Source organism: Mustelus asterias, chromosome 14 (assembly GCF_964213995.1).
Source record: "Mustelus asterias chromosome 14, sMusAst1.hap1.1, whole genome shotgun sequence".
Taxonomy (NCBI): Eukaryota; Metazoa; Chordata; class Chondrichthyes; order Carcharhiniformes; family Triakidae; genus Mustelus; species Mustelus asterias.
The window spans coordinates 75,037,401-75,059,374 of NC_135814.1; the positions used below are offsets into that span (position 1 = coordinate 75,037,401).

Here is a 21,974-nt window from a genome sequence, read left to right on the forward strand (position 1 = left end):
CCCTCCATTTAGTAAACTGTCTGATAACTTAGACATAGAATTTGATAGACTCAATCGTGACACCTATTCATCATTACACTTCTACTAAACTTTGAATACATGTATCATCCCTTGTGGTAAAGAATGAGTATATCTCAGCACTTTTCAGAAATAAAATTTTGATCAGGAGAAACGTTGAATGTTTCAGTGATGATATAGACATGCTAAATATTAATGAGAATACAGTTTAGATGTATACAACTGGACTGATGCTTTGGTAATCTGAAGCTGCCAATTTAGTGTGAATCCTAACCTCTGAATGTTGATTATGAAGAGATGAAAAACAAATGTAAACCAATCGTCAAAGGTTTACTGCACGTGCTAAATATTTGATATCTAATACATTTGCAAGTGGACTTTTCAATCAAGGTTATTCAAAATCACATCTAAAAAAAACAATTATATACAAATTAACTTACTTGATGTTGAATGTTTCTATGTGGAAATTTCTAATAGAAAAGGTGCGACTCAATGCAATTGCCATTAAGTGCCTGAACAGTGCCTAGACGAGAGGTTTTTTTAAAAGTATGAAAGTCTGATAAAAAAAACTAAGTGTGTATTTCCAGCTTACCCCTCTCAAATCCACCAAGTTTGATGATTGGTTTCAAGACCAGATCCCTGGCATAACCTTTGCACATAGTAAAATGCCAGAATTAATCCAGAATAACTAAGAAATTTAAAGATCCTCAAAGGCATCTAATGAAAAATGCTCACAAAAATCAACCTTTCCCCCTAAATATTTGGAAATCTTTTTCACTGAAGCTCTGCAGATTGGAATTTGAAAACAATAGGCACATAAAACTCCACATCCGATCACAAAGAGGGAGTAGAAAGTACGGTTGAATCATAGATTCTCCGATGGAGAAATACTGATCTCAATTGTACTATTATATTTAGAGTAAAATGTGGAAGGAGCGGAAAGACAAATTGGCCAAGTCACTTGGTTACTCCTGTCTCAGAACCAATCACAGAATGCCATTGACAAAAACCTTAGAGAGGCTCACCCGTATCCCCTGCAACAAAACTGACTCCAGAAGAAGATAAACAGTTATTAGACCATCATTAATAAAAATCAGATTGGGTCATAGTGGATTGGTAACTTTCCTCTCAAATCTGGGATCTGTGCTACCATCCAGCCATATAAACAGATGAAATGCAAATCTCACATTAAATAATAAAGGTCCAAAGTGAGTTTCATCTCGACTCTCATTAAATATGAGTCAATTGCATAAAATTGCCATTAAACTGACACTTTGACTCAAAAGGACGATGTCTGTGTTTATGAAATAGGCCTAATTTAGGTAACAAACTGTCCAAACTTAGAAAACAGCATGGAACAAGAAAAAGCTACAGAGTCTGTATTATTCACCCATAAAATGCATTTACGTTCCTTGAGAAAAGGTTCTGCAAAGTTTCTCACTGTCTCTCAAAGATGACAGAGCAGAATTTCAGAGTATTAGTCTAAATTTCCAAATTACACTACCATTCTGTAATTTGTTTTTGACCAGAGTTACATGATCCCATAGCTAAGGATACATGTATATCCACGTTGTACTTGGTCATCTGTCTCTAGACTATACCAAAACGTCACTTTCATCCATAAGCTAACCAAAAAAGTAAAAGATATGTAAAAGTACCTGCTGCATGAAGTGGGGTTCTCTTAGCCACACTATCTTTTACTAGGATGGAAGCACCTTGGTTAATGAGGGCTTCGACACATTCAACATGACCTCTAAAGGAGGATAAATCCAAGGCTGTACGTCCATTCATGTCCTTTACATCAAGGTCAATAATGGAATGAATAAGTACTTCAAGTGCTTGGTGATGACCATTGTAAGCCTGTAAAACCATTGTAAGACCATTGTAAAATAATATAAATTAAAGCAGAGAATAAGAAATTTATAGAAGAATTTTGAAGTGGAGCAAAGTTATACTGAATGTTCCTTTTTACAATGTCCAGCAGAAACAAATTAACCAACTTACAGCCAGATGCAAAGGGCTCTTTGGAGCTGCTGAATCAGAGTCATGAAAACTGTGTCCAGTGGCCTCCATAAGCTATAAAAGAAAAATTGCTCTTTGTTCAAAAACACCATAGATATAACATCCAAATACTGCTAATTTTTTTTTAAATAGACAAACACGATACAAATGTTGCACAAAAACGGACAGCTGACATTTCTATAAAATAATACAGCTTGCTGAACGGAACTAAAATTAGTATTGAAAGTTAAAGTTGCTCAAAGGCTTGTAGAATTTCCCCATGCAAATGGTTTATTTGTTCACTTTAGTAACATTTGACAGTTACACCTGAAAAAAATGTCTCAATATTAATTTAAACCTACAAACACATCTTCATGCAAAAGAATTTGAAAGCTCAGTTTTAATTAGGCAACCCAAAATAAGCAGAAAGTTGTCAAGGCAGATAAGTGAAAAATCTTGAAGTGCTGAAATTGCAGGTTGAGCAAATTTAGACATATGCCCCAACCAAATATTAAAGGTAATGTTCAAACAGAAACGATGGATATTTGAACATGTTATAGAAATAAAGATGAATGAACTGCACTTCTGGGGAAAAAAATCTAAATAAAAGGCCATTAACTTTTTCAGGCAACAAAAGAAAATGCAACATTTAACGAAAAATAACCTGTGCTAACATCAACACCTATTCTGCATATAAAGATGAGAGTATTCTGTAACTTGATTTTGTGTCTCTGTGCCCTGTTTGAGAGCAGATTTCCACTCCATCTGACGAATGAGCAGCGCTCCAAAAGCTAATGGCATTTGCTACCAAATAAACCTGTTGGACTTTAACCTGGTGTTGTTAAAACTCTTACTGTGTTTACCCCAGTCCAACGCCGGCATCTCCATATAATAAAGATGAGGACAGTAAGAATACCAGGAATAGGGTAACTTCTTTCCAGAAACATTAAAAAAAATGCAGCTGTGCATTCGGGTTTAATGAATAAGTGTCCAAAACTTGAATGCCATATAATTTTTCAAATAAGTTTTTTAAATTTCAAACACTCATTTGTAATGTCGGAATACCTAGGTGGACATTTTTATGTTAATTTTTCCAAAAATAAATTGTATCAATATTTGTGTAGAACATATTTTGCTTCATATGTGCAAAAGGCCCAATCACATGACTTGAAGAAGCACGCTCAACCTCTTCTGAAGCTATTTTGTTTATCAGGTCACAAAATAACACAATCTCTCACGCTCAGTAGAGCCATACTCAGAGTATATTAGTTGCAACTCATCTCCAACTTTTGTTCTTTTTCATTGCAATGCCTTGGAGTACAATTGAATCTACCATCTTAAAATATCTCATTTGTATCTAATTACAATAATTCTGTACACAAGATTGTCTTGGTGTCAGAATTATGTACAACACAAACATCTCAGGAAATGCCACAAATCCATAAATTCTTGTCCTTTTGAGGTAAATATTGTACCTGCATCATTTTCCAAAAGAAAAACTAAACTTAAGGATTCGCATTTCGAAAATATTTGTGAAATTTGTAAGCCTTTTAGCTTAGTGCAGCAGAAAATCACAGCATGCAGTGTGAACTGCATGAAAATGTATAGAAAGATGAACCATGAATAATCAAATTCATTCCAATGAAAAAAACAGAGTAAAAGCATCATGCAGTCACTTTACAATTACTTACAAACTCCAAGGAGTTTTTGCTGGCAATCTAATTAAAAAAGTAGATGTTAAAATAATGACAACATACATTAAAATTAAAATGACAATGACAATGAGGAAATGAACTTCAGTTGGAACATTAAAAAATATTAGCTTTGTTGACCATTGATTTAAATTACCACATTTAATAAAGAAAATGTCCATTCAAATAGGTATTTTTATAGAAAGAAATTCAGGGTGGTTCTATTTTTTTAAACATTAATTGCTCATACAACATAATTATTAATACCCATTGCTGCTGGAAAAGAATAATCAAGGCTGGACAACAATTGCTTACATTAAGGGCTAACCGTGTTCTTCATAGATTCAGTAATGACCTTGAGATTATAATTGTATCTTCATTTTCTCCAATACTGAATAGTAAGAGCCTCCTGTGTAATTTATCCAACCAATCCAAACGAACCATGCAAACATGATTTTTCTTAGTAGTGTGCTTTGTTGCGAAACCTCAAATTATTTTACCATGTCATATTAAATATAATGTAACAATTCTTATCGCTATTGTTTGTCACAGCTTTATTTATTCAAGTGGCTGCTGCATTAATGAAAGCTATGCATACAAAATCAGTGCTACTTTTTAAACGTAGTCAATAAGCAAACTTCCAAATTTATATCTAGAGTAATGAATTTCCATTTTCAGTTAAGATTTTCAAGGTCAGCAAAGCACCATAGGAACACAGGAAAAGAAATAGGCCATTTGGTAATTCAAGTCTATTTTGCCATTTAATTAGATCATAGCTGATCTGTACTTCATCTTCATTTATGTACCACTGGTTCAGAGTATCAGGAGATCTGGGACAATCAATAAGCTATGATTTCAGTCTTGAAAATTTCAAGTTTTTCTGAATCCACCTGATAGAATCCCTTTATTGTTTTAAACACCTCAATTAAAATACCTTTCAATGTTCTAAACTCAAGAAAATGCAAACCAAATTTGTGCAACTGGTCATAATCTAAACCTTAAAACTCTTATATTATTTTAGTGAATTTGCACATATACCCCTTTCAAGGTCACTACATTGCTCCTGAGTTTTGGTACACAAAACTGAATGCAGCACTTCAGACTAGTTCTGGAACTAAGGTTGTGGAAAAATGAAGTGTTGCTTGTGTTATAATCTTGTTCGGTTTGTCAGGGACCGTTAATATTTAAAGAAAAATCCAAACACCCCATAATCAACAAATAGAATTGTGCCACAAAATGTGTACCTGAACCATTTCCTCTTTAAAGGCAGATTGTACTGTATCTTCAGTATAGTTCTGACTGCCAATCTTTGATCCCAATTTACCTGCAACTGACCTATTCTCACCCTACTGAAATTGGCCCCTCTCCAATTAAGTATTTTTCCTCTAGATTGCACCTTGTCCTTTCTCACAGCTAATCTAAACTTTATGACAGCTAACATTGAAATTTATACAGTGATATTGTTTCCTAATGTTCTCTGATATTTGATTCATCTCATTCCTCAGAACCAGATCCAGCAATACCTTCCTTCATGTACACTGATGTAGAAAATGTTCCTGAAGACAATTCAGAAACTGTTCCATCTCTACAATCTTTACATTATTATCCTAGTCTGTATTCGGATAATTCAAATTTCCCATTCTATCTATAGTTTTGACATGTCCTTGCAAATTTCCATGTAAATTTGTTTTCTATATCTTTCCCAACAGTTGGTGACTGAAAAAATCTCCTACACTGTAATATTCTCCATGATCAATCAGACAGTCCATCCTCCTTTCCTTTCCAGAATACCTTGCATCCTGCCAAGCATCCTTTTTGTCAGATCATATTCCCATGTGGCTATCTGCTTCTGCAGTTCACCAACCTTATTCGTCGTGCTTTGTGGATTCATGAGAATGATGGTGAACAATTAAACAACTAAGTGGAAACATTAGGTAACTCCACAAATGTCCCTAACTTCAATGATGTCGGAGCCCATCACATCAGTGCAAAAGACAAACATCTTCAGCGAGATGTACCAAGTGGATGATATATTTCAGCCTCCTTCTGAGGTTCCCAGCATCATAGATGCCAATCTTCAGGCAATTTGATTCACTCAGTGATGTCAAGAAACACCTGAATTCATTGGATGTTGCAAAGGTTCGGGGCCCTGACAAGATCCCAAAACTAGTATTGAAGACATGTGCTCCAAAACAGCCTCATCCCATAGCCAAGCTGTATAGTACAGCAACAACACTGATATGGATTCAACAACATACCAACCACATATATATTGTGGTTACAACAGCAGGTCAGAGGCCAGCTACTCTGCAGCAAGTAACTCATCCCCTGACTCCCCAAAGTCTTCTCATCATCTACAAGCCACAAAAAGCAAGACAAATCTAATCCGGCGATTACCACCCTATCAGCTTCCTCTCAATTATCAGCAAAGCGACAGAAGGTGTCAAGCGGCACTTAGACAGCACTAATCTGTTTATTGATGCTCAGTTTGGATTTTGTCAGGGAGACTAGACTCCTGACCTTAGTGCAAACATGGATAAAACAGCCAAACTCAAGACGTGAGGTGAAACATCAACGCAGCACTTGACTGATGTTTTGAAGTTAGTGTTCGTAAAATTAGTTTTAAAAAATTGTAAAATGCCAAGAGTTATAAAATTGGATGGTCTGTTAAAAAAGGTAGTTTTTTTTGCTGAGCTTGGAGATTTAAAGGAGATGCAGGTGCATGCAAGTCCATAGAGAGCAGAGAGTGAAACACTGTATCACAAGGCTAGGCAGTAGCGCTGCCAAGACAACAGGTTGTTTGTTTTTGAATTTTAACCAGTTTAAATTAGGTATTTGAATAACAGCAGCCTACCAGATTCGGATTTGATGTTTTGGTAACCTGTAAACCAATCCTATTGTGGGGAGTTTGGTATGTCATCAGGGGTATAACAGCCAGTTCCCAGCTCCAGAGAGCCAGACAGCAACTGCCTCTGCCAGCCAGCCTCTGCCACAGCTCACAGCTAGAGAGAGAGAGAGAGAGAGAGACACATCTAGCAACTGTCTCTGCCAGCGTAACAGCCACATTTACGTCTTAAAAGAAAGCCTCATCTCGATAGTAAGGATAGAAGAAATCAGCAAAAAAGGCAGAAGATTCCGGAAGACAATAAACCTGGTTGAAATTTTGAGTGTGATTAAAGATTCTTTTTTTTGTTAATAAGTGGGAATTGGATCTATCTAAACAGCATTTCATTAGAATATTGTTTTATTTGGCTTGTTAATAGTTTAGTTAACCTGTTCACTATTAGTTAGATAAATAAAGTGTTACTTGTTGCTTTTACAGAGTCTCAGGTAGTTATTTTGATTTAACTACTAAAAGTTGCTGAAACACAGATATTACCCCTTCTCTCACACTCTTTAACAGATTATGAAGCGAAGTACTTCTCTTTGAGTGGTTGAGTGTTAGTTCTGAGAGCAGAGATCAACCTCCTTCTTCATAACACTGAGTGTGGCATCAAGGAGCCCTTGCAAAATTGAAGTCAATGGGAGTCAGGATGAAAACAATCCATTGTTTGGAATCATACTTAGCACAGAAGAAGATGGTTGTAGTTGTTGATGCCAACCATTTCAGTCCCAAGACAGGATAATTGTCTTTGGCCCCATCTTCAGCTGTTTCATCAATGACCTTGCCCCCACCATAAGGTCAGAAATGGGGATGATCACTAGTGATTGTGTAATGTTCAGTACCATTTATAACTCTTCAGATAATGAAGAAGTCCATGTCCACATTTAGCAAGACCTGGACAGCATTCAGGAATAGTCTAAGTGGCAAGTAATTTCATGCCAAACAAGTGAAAGGCAATAACCATGTCCAGCACGGGAGAATCTAACCCATCTTCCCATGACACTCAAACAGCATTACTATTGTAAATCCTGCATTGTGAATATCCTCAGGATTACCATTGAGCAGGAAATTCTGTACCAGCCACGTATATACTGTGGCTACAACAGCAGGTCAGAGGCTGGCTACTCTGCAGCAAGTAACTCACCTCCTGGTTCCCCAAAGCCTTCTCATCATCTATAAGGCAAAAGTAAGGAATGTGATGGAATAACTACCATCAACTTACATACTGAAGCTGTGGTGGCACAGGGCATCCTCTGCAAGCATGATTGAGAATCCCACATGACTTGTCGCCTAACTTGTACCAGGATGACAGAGATCCCGAACCGGAAAGAATATGGGAGAGGGCCAGAGAGGTTCCAGTCGTTGTGCTCTATGTTTGGACCAACAAGATAACAAATAGTAGGCAAGAGGTCCTGTTTACAGAGTCCCAGGACAGGACTGTAAAGGTTGTAATCTTCAGCTTGCTTAAATCATGTGCAACTTGGCATTGGGATAAACAGATTAGACAGGTGAATATGTGGCTGAAGGAATGATGCGAGAAAGCAGTTTCCATTTCCTGGGGCACTTGCAGGAATGCTGGAACAAGGAGGAAGTGCATGATTGGAACTGGTTCCAACTAAACTGAACTAGGACAGGGTCCCTGTGGAAAGGATAAACAGGACAGTCACAAAGTGTGGGGAGGGGGACCGTGGAGTAGGACTCAGGTGAGTGAAGGTAATATTTTTTAGTTGTTCAAAATCAAACCTAAGGAAGACAGTAGACTAATGGTGAGAAACTGCACTTTAGGCACTGCAGAAAAAGGGAAAACTAAAAATGTAAAATAATTAAACCAGGATGAACTACGGGTGGCACGGTGACACAGTGGTTAACACTGCTGCCTCACAGCGCCAAGGACCCAGGTTCGATTCCCAGCTCGGGTCACTGTCTGTGTGGAGTTTGCACGTTCTCCCCGTGTCCTCCAGTTTCCTCCCACAGTCTGAAAGATGTGCTGGTTAGGTGCATTGACCTGAACAGGTGCCAGAATGTGGCGACTCGGGGAATTTCACAGTAACTTCATTGCAACGTTAATGTAAGCCTTACTTGTGACTAATAAATATGCTTTTTTTAGGGTGGCGAAATAGGACAAGTTACAGAGTGTGGCCCAAATCAGCTGTCCACAGTAGACTGTGCAAATCTGTTAATGGGTAAAATGACAGTCGAACAGTAGAAGGTCTGTAAAAACAAAGGATTTGTTATTCAGAACCTGCTTATATCCTGGTTCAACTGGCTGGATGTCTGGTTTAAGGTGTGAACGACACCAACAGTGCGGGTCCAATTCTCATCCGAGCTGAGGTTATTCATGAAGGCATGCCTTCTCAACCTTGCTGCTCACTTAAGGTGTGGTGATCCTCAGGTTAAATCACCACCAGTCAGCTCTCCACCTCAAAGGGGAGAGCTGCCTATGACCACCTGGGACAATGGCGACTTTACCTTTACACTTTTAAAGTGCAAGAGATCTACTTGCCAAAAATAAACAGCCATGAAGTAAGAGCCAAGACAAAACTGAAAGAAAAAGCATGCAAATATGCAAAAAAAAACATAAAGAAGCACAAATCTGGTGAATGGGAATGATGCAAAGAAATACAAAGGGTGACAAAGCAGATAATAAGAACTACAGAAGAGGGATACAGAAAGAAACTTGCAAGGGAACAAAACCTTTACAGTTACATTTAGCAAAAGGAGGGGAAATTGAGAAGTTGAGCACAATTATATTGTCAATGAAAATATGAAAATGGTGGACGTTAAGTAATTACAGTTCACCACTATTTACAGTCGAGGAAAAAATTGCATGCCTGACATCCCAAGGAAACTAATACTGAATTAACAAAACTAGGGCAAGAAAAATAACAGCAATGGAGAAATTAATGGAACAGAAGAGTGACAATCCTCAGGACCAGATTGTTTCCATTCTTGGGCTTTAATGTGGGTGTAAGCATTGCATATGCCCCAGCTATAACCTTCCAAAGTTTTCGCAATTCATTAAGCATTTGTTTGCAATGAAAAATTGCGCTTGTCCACAGATCTCAAAGCAGAAGGGCATGTTTGTAGGGTGGTGAAAATGTATATGGGACACTTGCCTTTATCAATCGAGGCATAGATTACAAAAGCAGGGAAGTCATGTTGGAGTTGTATAGAACTTTGGTGAGACCACAGCTAGAGTATCATGTGCAGTTATGGTCACCACATTATCAGAAGGATGCGATTGCACTGGAGAGGGTGCAAAGGAGACTCATCCTGGGTGGAATATTTAAGCTATGAAGAGAAGTTGCGTAAGCTTGGGTTGTTTTTGTCGGAGCAGAGAAGACTGAAGGGTGACCTGATCTAGGTGTACAAGATTGAGAGAGACATGGACAGAGTGGATAAGGAGAAGCTGTTGCCCTTAGTTGATAGGTCAGTCAAAAGGGGACATAGGTTCAAGGTGAGGAGCAGGAGATTTAGAGAGGATATGAGGAAAAACTTTTTTACCCAGAGGGTGATGACAGTATGCCTGGGAGGGTAATGCACTGCCTGGGAGAGTGGGGAGGCGAGTTGCCTCACATCCTTTAAAAGATATCTGGATGAGCACTTGGCACATCATAACATTTGGGGCTATGGGCCAAGTGCTGGCAGATGGGATTAGATGGGAGTTGAGGTGTTTCTGATGTGTCAGTGTGGACTCCATGGACCGAAGGGACTCTTCTGCGCAGTATGGTTCTATGTAAGAAAGGGATGCCAGGAAATTTTAAATCAGTTAGTCTAACATCTGTTGTTGGAAAATTAAGAGTCTATAAGTAAGGATAGCCTGACTCAACACCTTGAAAATTTTGAGCTCATCGGAGGAAGCCAGTATGGATTTGTAAAGAATAGGTCATGTGTGACCAATTCATGCAACTTTTTTGAAGAAGGGACGAGAAGCTGTGGACAGGAGAGGTCTATGGATGCTACTTTTATAGACTTGGAGAAGATACTTGATAAAATCCCTCATAGGAAGTGTTTAGCTAAAATTGAAGCCCATGGAATGGAAGATAAATTAGCGGCCTGATTAGGAAATTATTTGAGCGAATGCAGAGTATAGGAATAATGGACAGGTATGCTAACTGATGGATGTGACAAGTCATGTCCTGCAAGAATCCGTGTTGAGGCCTCATGGTGGGATATAAAGCTGCATATCCAAATCTGCTGATAACATCAAAACAGATAATATTGGAGCCATAAAATTAGGAGGGGGGGTGGTGTAATATGATGTGAGCACTGAAATAGTTGTGTTCCGAGCTCTTGGCACTACTCAGCCTGCAATCCTTTCATTTATTACACTTACACAGCATATACTTACCTAATCCGGGAGTGAGAACTCTATATCAGTTCATAAAATCATAGAATCCTACAGTGCAGGAGGAGGCCATTCGGCCCATCGCACCTGCATCGACCACAATCCCACCGAGGCCCCATCCCCATAACCCCATACATTTACCCCAGCTAATCCCCCTGACACTAAGGGGCAATTTAGCATGGCCAATCCATACATCTTTGGATTGTGGGAGGAAACTGGAGCACCCGGAGGAAACCCACGTAGACACGGGCAGAATGTGCAAACTCCACACAGACAGGAATCGAGGCACCCAAGTCAGGAATCGAAGCCGGGTCCCTGGCACTGTGAGGCAGCAGTGCGAACCACTGTGCCACCGTGCCGCCCTGGAAGATGTCCCTCGAAGATTTCTGATTAAACGTTGGTGACAAAATGCCACAAAATATTAAGAAAATCTTCGACTAAAGAGAGCAGTCAGAAGTAACTGAGATGGAGCTGACTCTTCAACAAGGCGACTTGGTGAACGAACAGGCTCTCAATCCGACACTCACAACGGCTTTATAACTGATGACTGCTAGTGTTATTAAGGGCATTGATGAGAAACTTGGTCAATTAGCACAAAATATCAATGCTCATACTATAGAACTTCAGAATACTGGCAAACAGCTTGATGTAGTGGAAGGGAGATAGTCCAAAATGCAACTTCGTTGACGCCCACCTACAATCCTTGGAAAATCAATGTGGTATGTCAGAATTGATGATCTGGAAATCCTGTCTCTGAGGCCTAGAGGCAATCAATGACCCTGGCCCAGAATCATACATTTTCATAAGTTCAAGAATCACCAAAAAGAGTATTGGAGGCAGCTAGATGTAACGGGGTCTTGATCTATGATGGAACAAAGATCTCTTTCTTCCAAGATTTCTCAGTGTTGATAGAACAGAGGCACAAGGACTTGGATGAAGTTAGAAGACAACCGAAAGCCATTGGTGTGCAATATGCCCTTGCACCCTGAGGGTGACATCTCACAACTCAAAACTGACGTTCGACAATCTAGCTAAAGCCATGGCTTTTGGAGTAGCAGACTGCAGTTTACTGTAAAAGCTGGACTCTATCCCTTGTCATTATAACTCCTTCCTCATTGTGCGTTAGTATTTATCATTCTGACAGGGATGATTTAGTAATTGAGGACTACAGTGAGTTTTTATCCTTAAGGTTGGCAGGGACTTCCATGAATGGAAAACATTCTTTAGCGTGCCCCATTGCATTGAGTATACTGTGTAGACTGTACAATACCAGGGCTGTGTAAAAATATCCTTCATCCTTTCTTTTCATCCATATAATGGTGGTATATGCTTATTGGTCTCCATTGCTCTGACCACGATAATCATGAGTCGTACCATTGCTGGGAAGTGGGCGAGTGGCTCAAGTCTTAATGGGGGAGGGGGTTAAAAAGCAGATAGGACGTTTTGTACTTGCCCTTTGTGTGCAAATCTTGTCTCCTCTTTTTTGATGAGAAAGACTCCTCGGTGTAATTATGGAGGTTTCTAAGTATAGTCCTATAGCGCCTCACATTTGGTGAGGAAAACCCCCTTTGAAGTAATAGTTGTGCATTTTAAAAATAATTTTGGGATGAAAGAATCGTTAATTGGTTCCTGCGAGGGTACAGACAAATCTTATGTCTGAGCAAAAGATAATATAATGTGCCACTGACACATATAGCTGGAGATGGGGGAAGTATGCTTTGGTGTATGCCTGAACTGGGTGGGAAAACCTTTGGTGGGTAAACCATTTTCTTTATGTCAATGTCCTATACTTTATCTGGCTGAATAAGCAATGACAGCAGCTACTTTGAAACTTTGCTCCTGGAACATACAGGGGATAGAGTCATAGAGGTTTACACCATGGAAACTGGCCTTTCGGCGCAACTTGTCCATGCCGCCCTTTTTTATTAAAAACGACTAAGCTAGTCCCAAATCTCTCGATAGCCATCTTATTCATATAACTGTCCAAACGCTTTTTAAAAGACAAAATTGTACCCGCATCTGGCAGTTCGTTCCAGACACCGTGAAAAAATTGCCCCTCTGGACCCTTTTGTATCTCTCCCCTCTCACTTTAAACCTATGCCCTCTAGTTTCTGACTCCCCTACCTTTGGGAAAAGATATTGACTGTCGAGCTGATCTATGCCCCTCATTATTTTATAGACCTCCATAAGATCACCCCTCAGTCTCCTACGCTCCAGAGAAAAAAGTCCCAGTCTATCCCTTATAACTCAAACTATCAAGTCCTGGTAGCATCCTAGCAAATCTTTTCTGCACTCTTTCTAGTTTAATAATATCCTTTCTATAATAGGGTGACCAGGACTGTACACAGTATTCCAGGCGTGGCCTTACCAATGTCTTGTACAACTTCAACAGAATGTCTCAACTCCTGTATTCAATGTTCTGATCGATGAAACAAAGCATGCTGAATGCCTTCTTCACCACTCTGTTCACCTGTGATTCCACTTTCAAGGAGCTATGAACATGTACCCCTTGATCTCTTTGTTCTATAACTCTTCCCAACACCCTACCATTAACTGAGTAAGTCCTGCCTTGGTTCGATCTACCAAAATGTATCACCTCGCATTTATCTAAATTAAACTCCATCTGCCATTCGTCAGCCCATTAGCCCAATTGATCAAGATCCTGTTGCAATCCGAGATAACCTTCCTCACTGTCCACTGTGCCACCAATCTTGGTGTCATCTGCAAACTTACTAATCATGCCTCCTAAATTCTCATCCAAATCATTAATATAAATGTCAAATAACAGTGGACCCAACACTGAATCCTGAGGCACACCACTGGTCACAGGCCTCCAGTTTGAAAAACAACCCTGTACAACCACCCTCTGTCTTCTGTCAACAAGCCAATTTTGTTTCCATTAGGTTACTTCACCCTGAATCCTGAGAGATTTAATCTTATGCAACAACCTACCATGCGGTACCTTGTCAGAAGCCTTGCTAAAATCCACGTAGACAACATCAACTGCACTGCCCTCATCTACCTTCTTGGTTACCCCTTCAAAAAACTCAATCAAATTTGTGAGACATGATTTTCCACTCACAAAGCCATGCTGATTGTCTCTAAACAATCCTTGCGTCTCTAAATGCCTGTAGATCCTGTCTCTCAGAATACCTTCTAACAACTTACCACTCACTGGCCTGTTGTTCCCAGGCTTTTCCCTGCAGCCCTTCTTAAACAAAGGCATGACATTTGCCACCCTCCAATCTTCAGGCACCTCACCTGTGGCTGTCGATGATTCAAATATCTCTCCTAGGGGACCCGCAATTTCCTCCCTAGCCTCCCACAACGACCTGGGATACACTTCATCAAGTCCTGGGGATTTATCTACCTTGATGCACTTTAAACTTCCAGCGCCTCCTTCTCCGTTATATGTACACTCCTCAAGACATCACTATTTATTTCCCCAAGTTCCCTAACATCCATGCCTTTCTCAACAGTAAATTCTGATGAGAAATATTCATTTAGGATCTCACCCATCTCTTGTGGATCCGCACATAGATGACCTTGTTGATCCTTACTTTAGAGGCCCTACTCTTTCCCTCGTTACTCTTTTGCCCTTTATGTATTTGTAAAATCTCTTTGGATTCTCCTTTGCCTCATCTGTCAAAGCAATCTCGTGTCCCCTTTTTGCCCTCCAGATTTTTCTCTTAACTCTACTTCTACACCCTCTATATTCTTCAAGAGATCCACTTGATCCCAGCTGCCTATGCATGTCATGTGCCTCCTTCTTCTTCTTGACCAGGGCCTCAGAGGAATGTGCTTACCCTGGTTAACACACTTTTGAAAGTCTTCCACTTACCAGACACCCTTTAGCTATCTTAAAACTAATGGAATTATGGTCACTGGTCCCAAAGTGATCCCTCAATAACACTTCTGTCACCTGTCCTTCCTTATTTCCCAAGAGGTCAAGCTTTGCTCCCTCTCTAGTCGGACTATCCACATAGTGAATGAAAAATTCTTCCTGAATACATCCAACAAATTTCTCTCCACACCATCCCAGTAGAAGAAAAAGGATTTTGGCTGGAATTCTCTGGCCATTCACATCCCACCGCTGCTGCCAGCGAGAACAGAAAGTTTGGCACTGAGCCAAATATCTGTTCACTGCAGTGGGACTGGAGAATCCCAGCCACGGGCAAGGTTGGAGATTCCGGCCCTTTGTCTTTACTTATAAATGAGAAAGCTGCCATAGTTTTGCTGCAGGAAACTCACTTAGATGACAGAGAAGACCTGAAATTGAAGCGGGGCAGGGTGGGGCAGATGATTTCTTGACGAGTAGCCGAGGGGTTGAGATTTTAGTTAATAAGAACATGCCTTTTAGACTGGAGAACTGTGTGAAAGGGGGAGAAGGTATGTGATAGTTAAGGGGCTGCTGCACAGGGAAAGTGTTTTGATAATGAATGTCTATTACCACCCCGCCGCGCGCCCCCCCCCCCCCCCCGCAAAAAAATGTGGCCCGATTTTGTTACTAAAGTTTTTATGGATTTTGCTGAATTAGCATTAACAATTCTTTCATAGGTGGGGACTTCAACTGTCACCTTAATCCTTTGATGGATAAACTTCCCATGACCATATCCTCATATTCAACAGGCAACGGCATTAGCATCTAAATGTGAGGAAGATTGGGTATTGGGATGTTTGGCAAACACCACATCCTAAAGGGCGGCATGGTAGCACAGTGGTTGGGGCAGCACGGTAGCACAGTGGTTAGCACTGCTGCTTCACAGCTCCAGGGACCTGGGTTCGATTCCCAGCTTGGGTCACTGTCTGTGTGGAGTTTGCACATTCTCCTCGTGTCTGCGTGGGTTTCCTCCAGGTGCTCTGGTTTCCTCCCACAGTCCAAAGATGTGCAGGTTAGGTTGATTGGCCATGCTAAAATTGCCCCTTAGTGTCTTGAGATGGATAGGTTAGAGGGATTAGCGGGTAAATATGGAGGGATATGGGGGTAGGGCCTGGGTGGGATTGTGGTCGGTGTAGACTCGATGGGCCGAATGGCCTCTTTCTACACTGTAGGGTTTCTATGATTCTATGCAGGTGGCACAGTGGTTACCATTGATGCCTCACAGTGCCAGGAGTCAGGGTTTGATTCTGACCTTCTGACCTTGGGTGACTGTCTTTGTGGAGTTTGCCCTTTCCCTTGTGACTGTGTGGGCTTCCTCCAGGTACTCGAGATTCCTCCCACAGTCCAGAGAACTGCAGGTTAGGTGGACTGGCCATGCTAAGTTGACCCTTGGACCCTATTTTACCATTTTGATTCTAAGTGCTGGGCAGACTTGAAACTGGGAGTGTTTCAGATCCGACTTTTAGACCCGTTCTCAGGTGCCCCCAAACGCAGTCTGCCTGAAAAAATATCAGCAATTCCAAATCGTGCTGCAGAAGCCTGTGGGCGGGGCTTAACGTGCCCGAAATCCTGCAGCTGTGATCAGTGCTTCCAACTGCGCACGCACAGAAAAAAGATAGATATAATGTGACTCCCCTGTCACATCGCTCCCCCTGACCCCCATTGGCCCACCCTAACAGCATTACTGACCCCCTTATTGCCCCACCCCCTCTGCCACCCAGACCAATCGTGGGCCCCTCCCCCCTCACTTATCTCAGGCAGAGTGGCAGCGGACACCCCCCCCCCCCCCCCCCCCCCCCCACCAATATCAAGCAGAGAGCCGTCGGATGCTCGGCACTTACTCCTCACTAACTGGAGTGCCCAAATCAAACTTTTGTGGAGCGTGCCTGTTTCGCGCCGATTCTGAATGGGCAAACACGGTGGTAAAGGGGGAAGTGCTGGTAACGTTGGGCGTGCAGCCCATTAAGTCAATTTAAATGCATGCAAATGCATCTAAATGGCTGTTGTGTCCATTTCAGGCGCGGTCCCGATTGCGACCAGTTTCAGGCCTTGATAAAGGGGGAACCGGCGCGGATCGCACTACTCACCTCACGCCCGCCTTTACCAAGTTTTCGCGCCCGAAAACGGGCACAACTTGATGATAAAACCGGGCCCTTAGTGTCCACAGATGTGTAGGTTAGATGGGTTAGCCATGTGACTGTGGGCTTACGGGATAGAATGGGAAAGAAGATCTTGATAAGATATTCTGTCAAGAGTGTCGGTGCAGAATTGATCGACCAAATGACTTCCTTCTGCACTGCAGGAATTCTATGACCTGCCCTCTTTTAATCCTGACCGCTTGAACATTCCTGATGTTAATAATATGTACTGTTAAGGCTCCAAGCTCTGCAATTTTCTCCCTGACCCTCACCACCTATTTTTCTTTTCCGCTTTAAAGGTGCTCCTTAAAATCTACAATTTTGACCAAGCTTTTCATCACTTGCCCTCACATCTTATGTGGTTCATTGTCTTAATTTTGTTCATAACACTCCTGTTAAGCACGTTGACACTTTATATTATGTTAAGATAACAATTTAAATACAAGTTAATGCTGTTTTACAAATGGCTAATTAAATACAATTCAATTTAACCGTAATGCAAGTGTTTTATTTTATCTTGTTGTGATGACCAGCTTTTATTGTTTGCAAATAAATGAATACAAAACCAACTGATCTAGCCACATTTCTGTCTTCTCTCCTCCCTTTGCCAAATGGATTCCTATAATTATATAAGTTGAAGTTAAACTTCATGAATTTTTGTTAATCATAAAGTTTAGGATTCCAAAAGGACGTGATGGGGGTAAACACAGAGGGTGCTTCCCTGGCTGGGAATTTAGAAATTGGAGACACAGCCGCAGAATAAGGGGCTGATCATTTTAAGACTAACACAAGAAGAAATTTCTTCAGTCAGAGAGTTGTGGTGCTTTGGAATTCTTTACCCCAATGGATTGTGGATGATCCATCATTGAGTATATTCAAAGCTAAAATGGTCAGATTTTGGATCTCTCAGGGAATCAAATGGTATCAGGAGCAAGTGGAAAAGTGGAATTGATCAGCCATCCGTCTCAGGGGCCATTTGGTCTACTCCTGGCTCTACTTCTTATGTTCTTAAGTTTGGTCAGAGGGAGAGACTTTTGGAAAGACATCATTGATACCAAAGAACCAAATCAGTATAATGTTTACAAGGGATAGTTAACAACTACAAAACCCAAAAGATACATGGCAGACATCTTTATGGTAAAGTTGATATAATGTAACATTATGAAAATTTAATAGTGCAAATGTTCAGCGATTTCTTTGAAACAGTTCAATGCAATACACAGCTATTTCATATTGATCTTCATGCATTCTTGGCAAGTAATGCTGTACATCCTGATACTGAGTTTTTTATAACCACGCATTAATTGCCAATATATCCCTGATATTAACATCTGTTTTTCAGCTGTCAGCAGTGCAGGAATTCCAATAGAATGCTTTCCATACATACTTCCACATTTGGGTTTCTCAATCACAGAATGTCAAATGACTTCATACATTTAAATTGTATTGAATTAGTTCCTTTACTTCTTTTTAAATTCAACTGCAGTGGGCTCCAAATCAAAAAACTGCATTCACAAGAAGGAAATCTTGGACTTTTATCACTCCAATTTTTTTTTAAAAAACAGTTCAGCATTTCCAATCAGCATCTGACTGGATCTCCATTGAGTTTTAGTTCTGTAGTTTTGTAACTGAGGTATGTGGCATGAAGATCAATACGAAATGATTAAGATTTCAAAACTTTCACTTGAAAGAGCTAATATTTTACATATAACACCTTTCAGCCTACCCTCTCAAAATCTGTATATCTTTATTTATCCAATTTTGTCGGTCTCTGTTATTCTTTCTCAAAAGAAAGCAAGGCAGGAGATAGCAAGAGTCCAGAAAAATGGTTAAGTCTACTAATCCACCTATTGGTGCAAGTTGAAGACACTTAAACCAGTCTAAACCAGCTTAAAATAAGTAACACTGTTTCAAAATTTGAGAGATTCCCTCACAAGCTAATTTCTATGACATGCAGGAAGATCAAATGAAGACACTCCTTATGTATTTTTTAACATTTGAAAATGTGACTTGAGTACATTTGCTCAGATGCTTCACTCAATAAGAGAATTTAAAGAATCAAAAACATTCTACAATCACTCGTTCAAAGGAAGACAGTACATTCCAAAAGTCATTTGTAAAATGATATTGTCTGATTGGCATTCAGTGATTAGTGGGGTTCCGCAGGGATCTGTGCTAGAACTCCAACTGTTTACATTATATATTAATGATTTGGATGAGGGAATGGAATGTATTATCTCCAAATTTGCAGGTGATACAAAGTTGGGTGGGAGGGTGAGCTGTGAGGAGGATGCAGAAATGCTTCAGTGTGATTTGGACAGGCTGAGTGTGTGGGCATCTGCAGTATAATGTGGATAAATGTGAGGTTATCCACTTTGGTAGCCATAATAGGAAGACAGATTATTACTCGAATGGGTGTAAATTGAGAGGGGTGGATACTCAACGAGACTGTGGAGTCCTCGTGCCATCCTTCTAGGATGGCAGATCTGTCAGATGAGGAGAGACTAAGTTGGTTAGGATTATATTCACTGGAGTTAAGAAGAGTGAGAGGGGTCTCTAGGTGGCACAGTGGTTCGGCGGCATGGTGGCACAGTGGTTAGCACTTCTGCCTCACAGCTCCAGGGACCGGGTTCAATTCCCAGCTTAGGTCACTGTGTGTGTAGTTTGCACATTCTCACCATTTCGGAGTGGGTTTCCTTCAGGTGCTCCAATTTCCTCCTGCAGTCCAAAGATGTGTGGGTTAGGTTGATTGGCCATGCCAAATTGACTCTAGTGTCAGGGGATTAGCAGGTTAAATATGTGGGGTTGCGGGAATAGGGCCTGGGTGGGATTGTGATTGGTGCAGACTCGATGGGCCGAATGGCCTCCTTCTGCACTGCAGGGACTCTATGATTCTATGACACTAACAGGGTAGATTAAAAAAGAATGTTCCCAATGGTTTGGGAGTCCAGAACCAGGGTCATAGTTTGAGGATAAGGCATAAACCTTTTAGAACTGAGGAGAGGAGAAATTTCTTCATCCAGAATGTATGGAATTCATTGCCACAGAATGTAGTTGAGGCCAAAACGTTGTCTGATTTCAAGAAATTATATATAGTTCTAGTGGCTAAAGGGATCAAGGGATATGGGAGGAAGGGCGCGGGGGGGGAGAGAAATCAGGATATTGAACTCGATAAACAGTCATGATCAAAATGAATGGCGGAGCAGGCTCAAAGGCCTACTCCTGCTTCTAGTTTTTATGTTTCTATGAAATGAATGAGAATAATCAGCAATTCGTTGCCAGAAGGCACTTACTTGCACATGAAAAATAAAAGTTAACAACAGATATATTCCATTGTACTGAGCAAACTGTTAACACACATGGAAGACTGTCAATGATGAGCTCCTTTGGATGTTGTTGCCATTTTTAGACTAGTGGTTTAAGTCCGAATTAATATCGGAACTGGATTAAGGCCAGTTCAAGGACAATTGAGTTGATTGGGGGGAAAAAATAAAAACTGCAGTAGATAGTCTCAACCCAAAGAAATCAAGCATTATAGTGCATATAATTTATATGAATAGGTTGCTTTTGATAATAGCAATTTAAAACAAAACTTATGTTGCTATTTGTTACTACAATCAATTGAAAAGGTTTTGTACATATGCCCTCAAACATCATAAACATTTAATTGCAGTCACAAATATATTGTTCACTTCAACTTAGTAAAGTAATCAACACTAACTCTAGCTAAATAACATTTATAGCTTTCAATCAATATTTGAAAGCTTTTTTCTATTAATGAAGAAACTACATGGAATATAAATAAAATTGCTTACCAGTTCCAGACATTGTTTATGCCCATATGCAGCAGCATAGTGAACGGCATTGTAACCCTGCTTGTCTCGTATTGCTGGATTGGCATCATTGTGAAGCAAATATTGCAAACAGCTGGAATACATTTCGCAAAAGAAAACAAATTAAGCAGTGTTGTATTCGTCCTTCTCCTATGTTCTCTCTTCTCTAACCACCACCTCACAGCATCATTCCTGCTCGGTATTAATCTTCCAATCGCTAGACACATTCACCTCCTCCAACATAACATATTCAGCTGCCTTCAAATTAAATACATTTTTGAGGAGCTGGTCACATTGCCAAAAATTTGGTGAGCCAATCCACCTGACCCGTTGTTCCATGTGCTCAGGGACCTTCTCAACATGCCACACAGGGCAGTGTTGCCGCAGTCAGTTTATCTGGATATCCTGGACTCAGCTAAACCTAGGGAGTCACAGCTGTACTGACATTACCAAATGTGTCAATACAAAATGATACATCAACTCCTTCTGGCTAAGACCAGGCATTGTCGGATCAAGCCCAAGATGGGATGCAATGCCTTATCCTGTCAGCTTGGATCTTGTTTGTGTCTCATGGAGACCATGAATTGGATTCAATTTGAATTTGGCTTTTGGAGCAAGCAAGGAGATGGATTTGGGTCTGTGTGATCCACTCTGCACATTGGCTTTGTAACTTTGAGAATGGAGTAAAAATTTTAAAGAGATACATCAACTCCACAAAACATGTGTTTTTTCTGCTTCATTTTTTAAAAAAACATGATCATTTCAAGACAGTGCAATCTAATTAACAATGAAGGTTTTGGCTGTGGTCAGATAATGCTAACCTGCGGAACATTTTAATTCAAAATTAAAGGTTTAACTATGGGGTGATTTTTCAACCTTATTTTCTGGGGACAATGGAACAATGGTAGGGGCAATAAACCCCATAGGAGTCCCAAAATGGATTTTGTGCCAGCAAGATTTCCCTGATCAATTGTCCCCACCAATGACGTAATAAGTATGGGATCCCCATTTCAATACATTTAAATATTATCAGATCTTTATGCCTGATAGTGCCCCACATTAAATGGCCCATTCACGTCAGTGTGATGCCATGCCAACGTGAATCACACCAGGTCCCTCATGACGTGCACCTGGCAAGCAGAACCCACTGGAGACACACAGGTGATTACAACTCCCAGGGG

The 21,974-nt window shown here is 40.5% G+C and overlaps 1 protein-coding gene across 12 annotated transcripts in view; it reads right to left on the reverse strand.

Annotated features, from left to right (window-relative positions):
- Positions 1–21,974, reverse strand: part of LOC144503777 (serine/threonine-protein phosphatase 6 regulatory ankyrin repeat subunit C-like) — a 202,902-nt gene that overhangs the window by 57,081 nt on the left and 123,847 nt on the right. For 7 of the 12 annotated variants that reach the window (XM_078228639.1, XM_078228637.1, XM_078228634.1 and 4 more), the window contains exons 16-19: positions 20,776–20,887; positions 3,711–3,737; positions 2,023–2,094; positions 1,677–1,878 (exon numbers count right to left, since the gene is read on the reverse strand). In XM_078228639.1, the coding sequence (XP_078084765.1) occupies positions 1,677–1,878; positions 2,023–2,094; positions 3,711–3,737; positions 20,776–20,887 (413 nt within the window). The remainder of the gene's footprint in view (positions 1–1,676; positions 1,879–2,022; positions 2,095–3,710; positions 3,738–20,775; positions 20,888–21,974) is intronic. The other 5 variants (XM_078228640.1, XM_078228638.1, XM_078228635.1 and 2 more) reach the window with 1 other exon arrangement.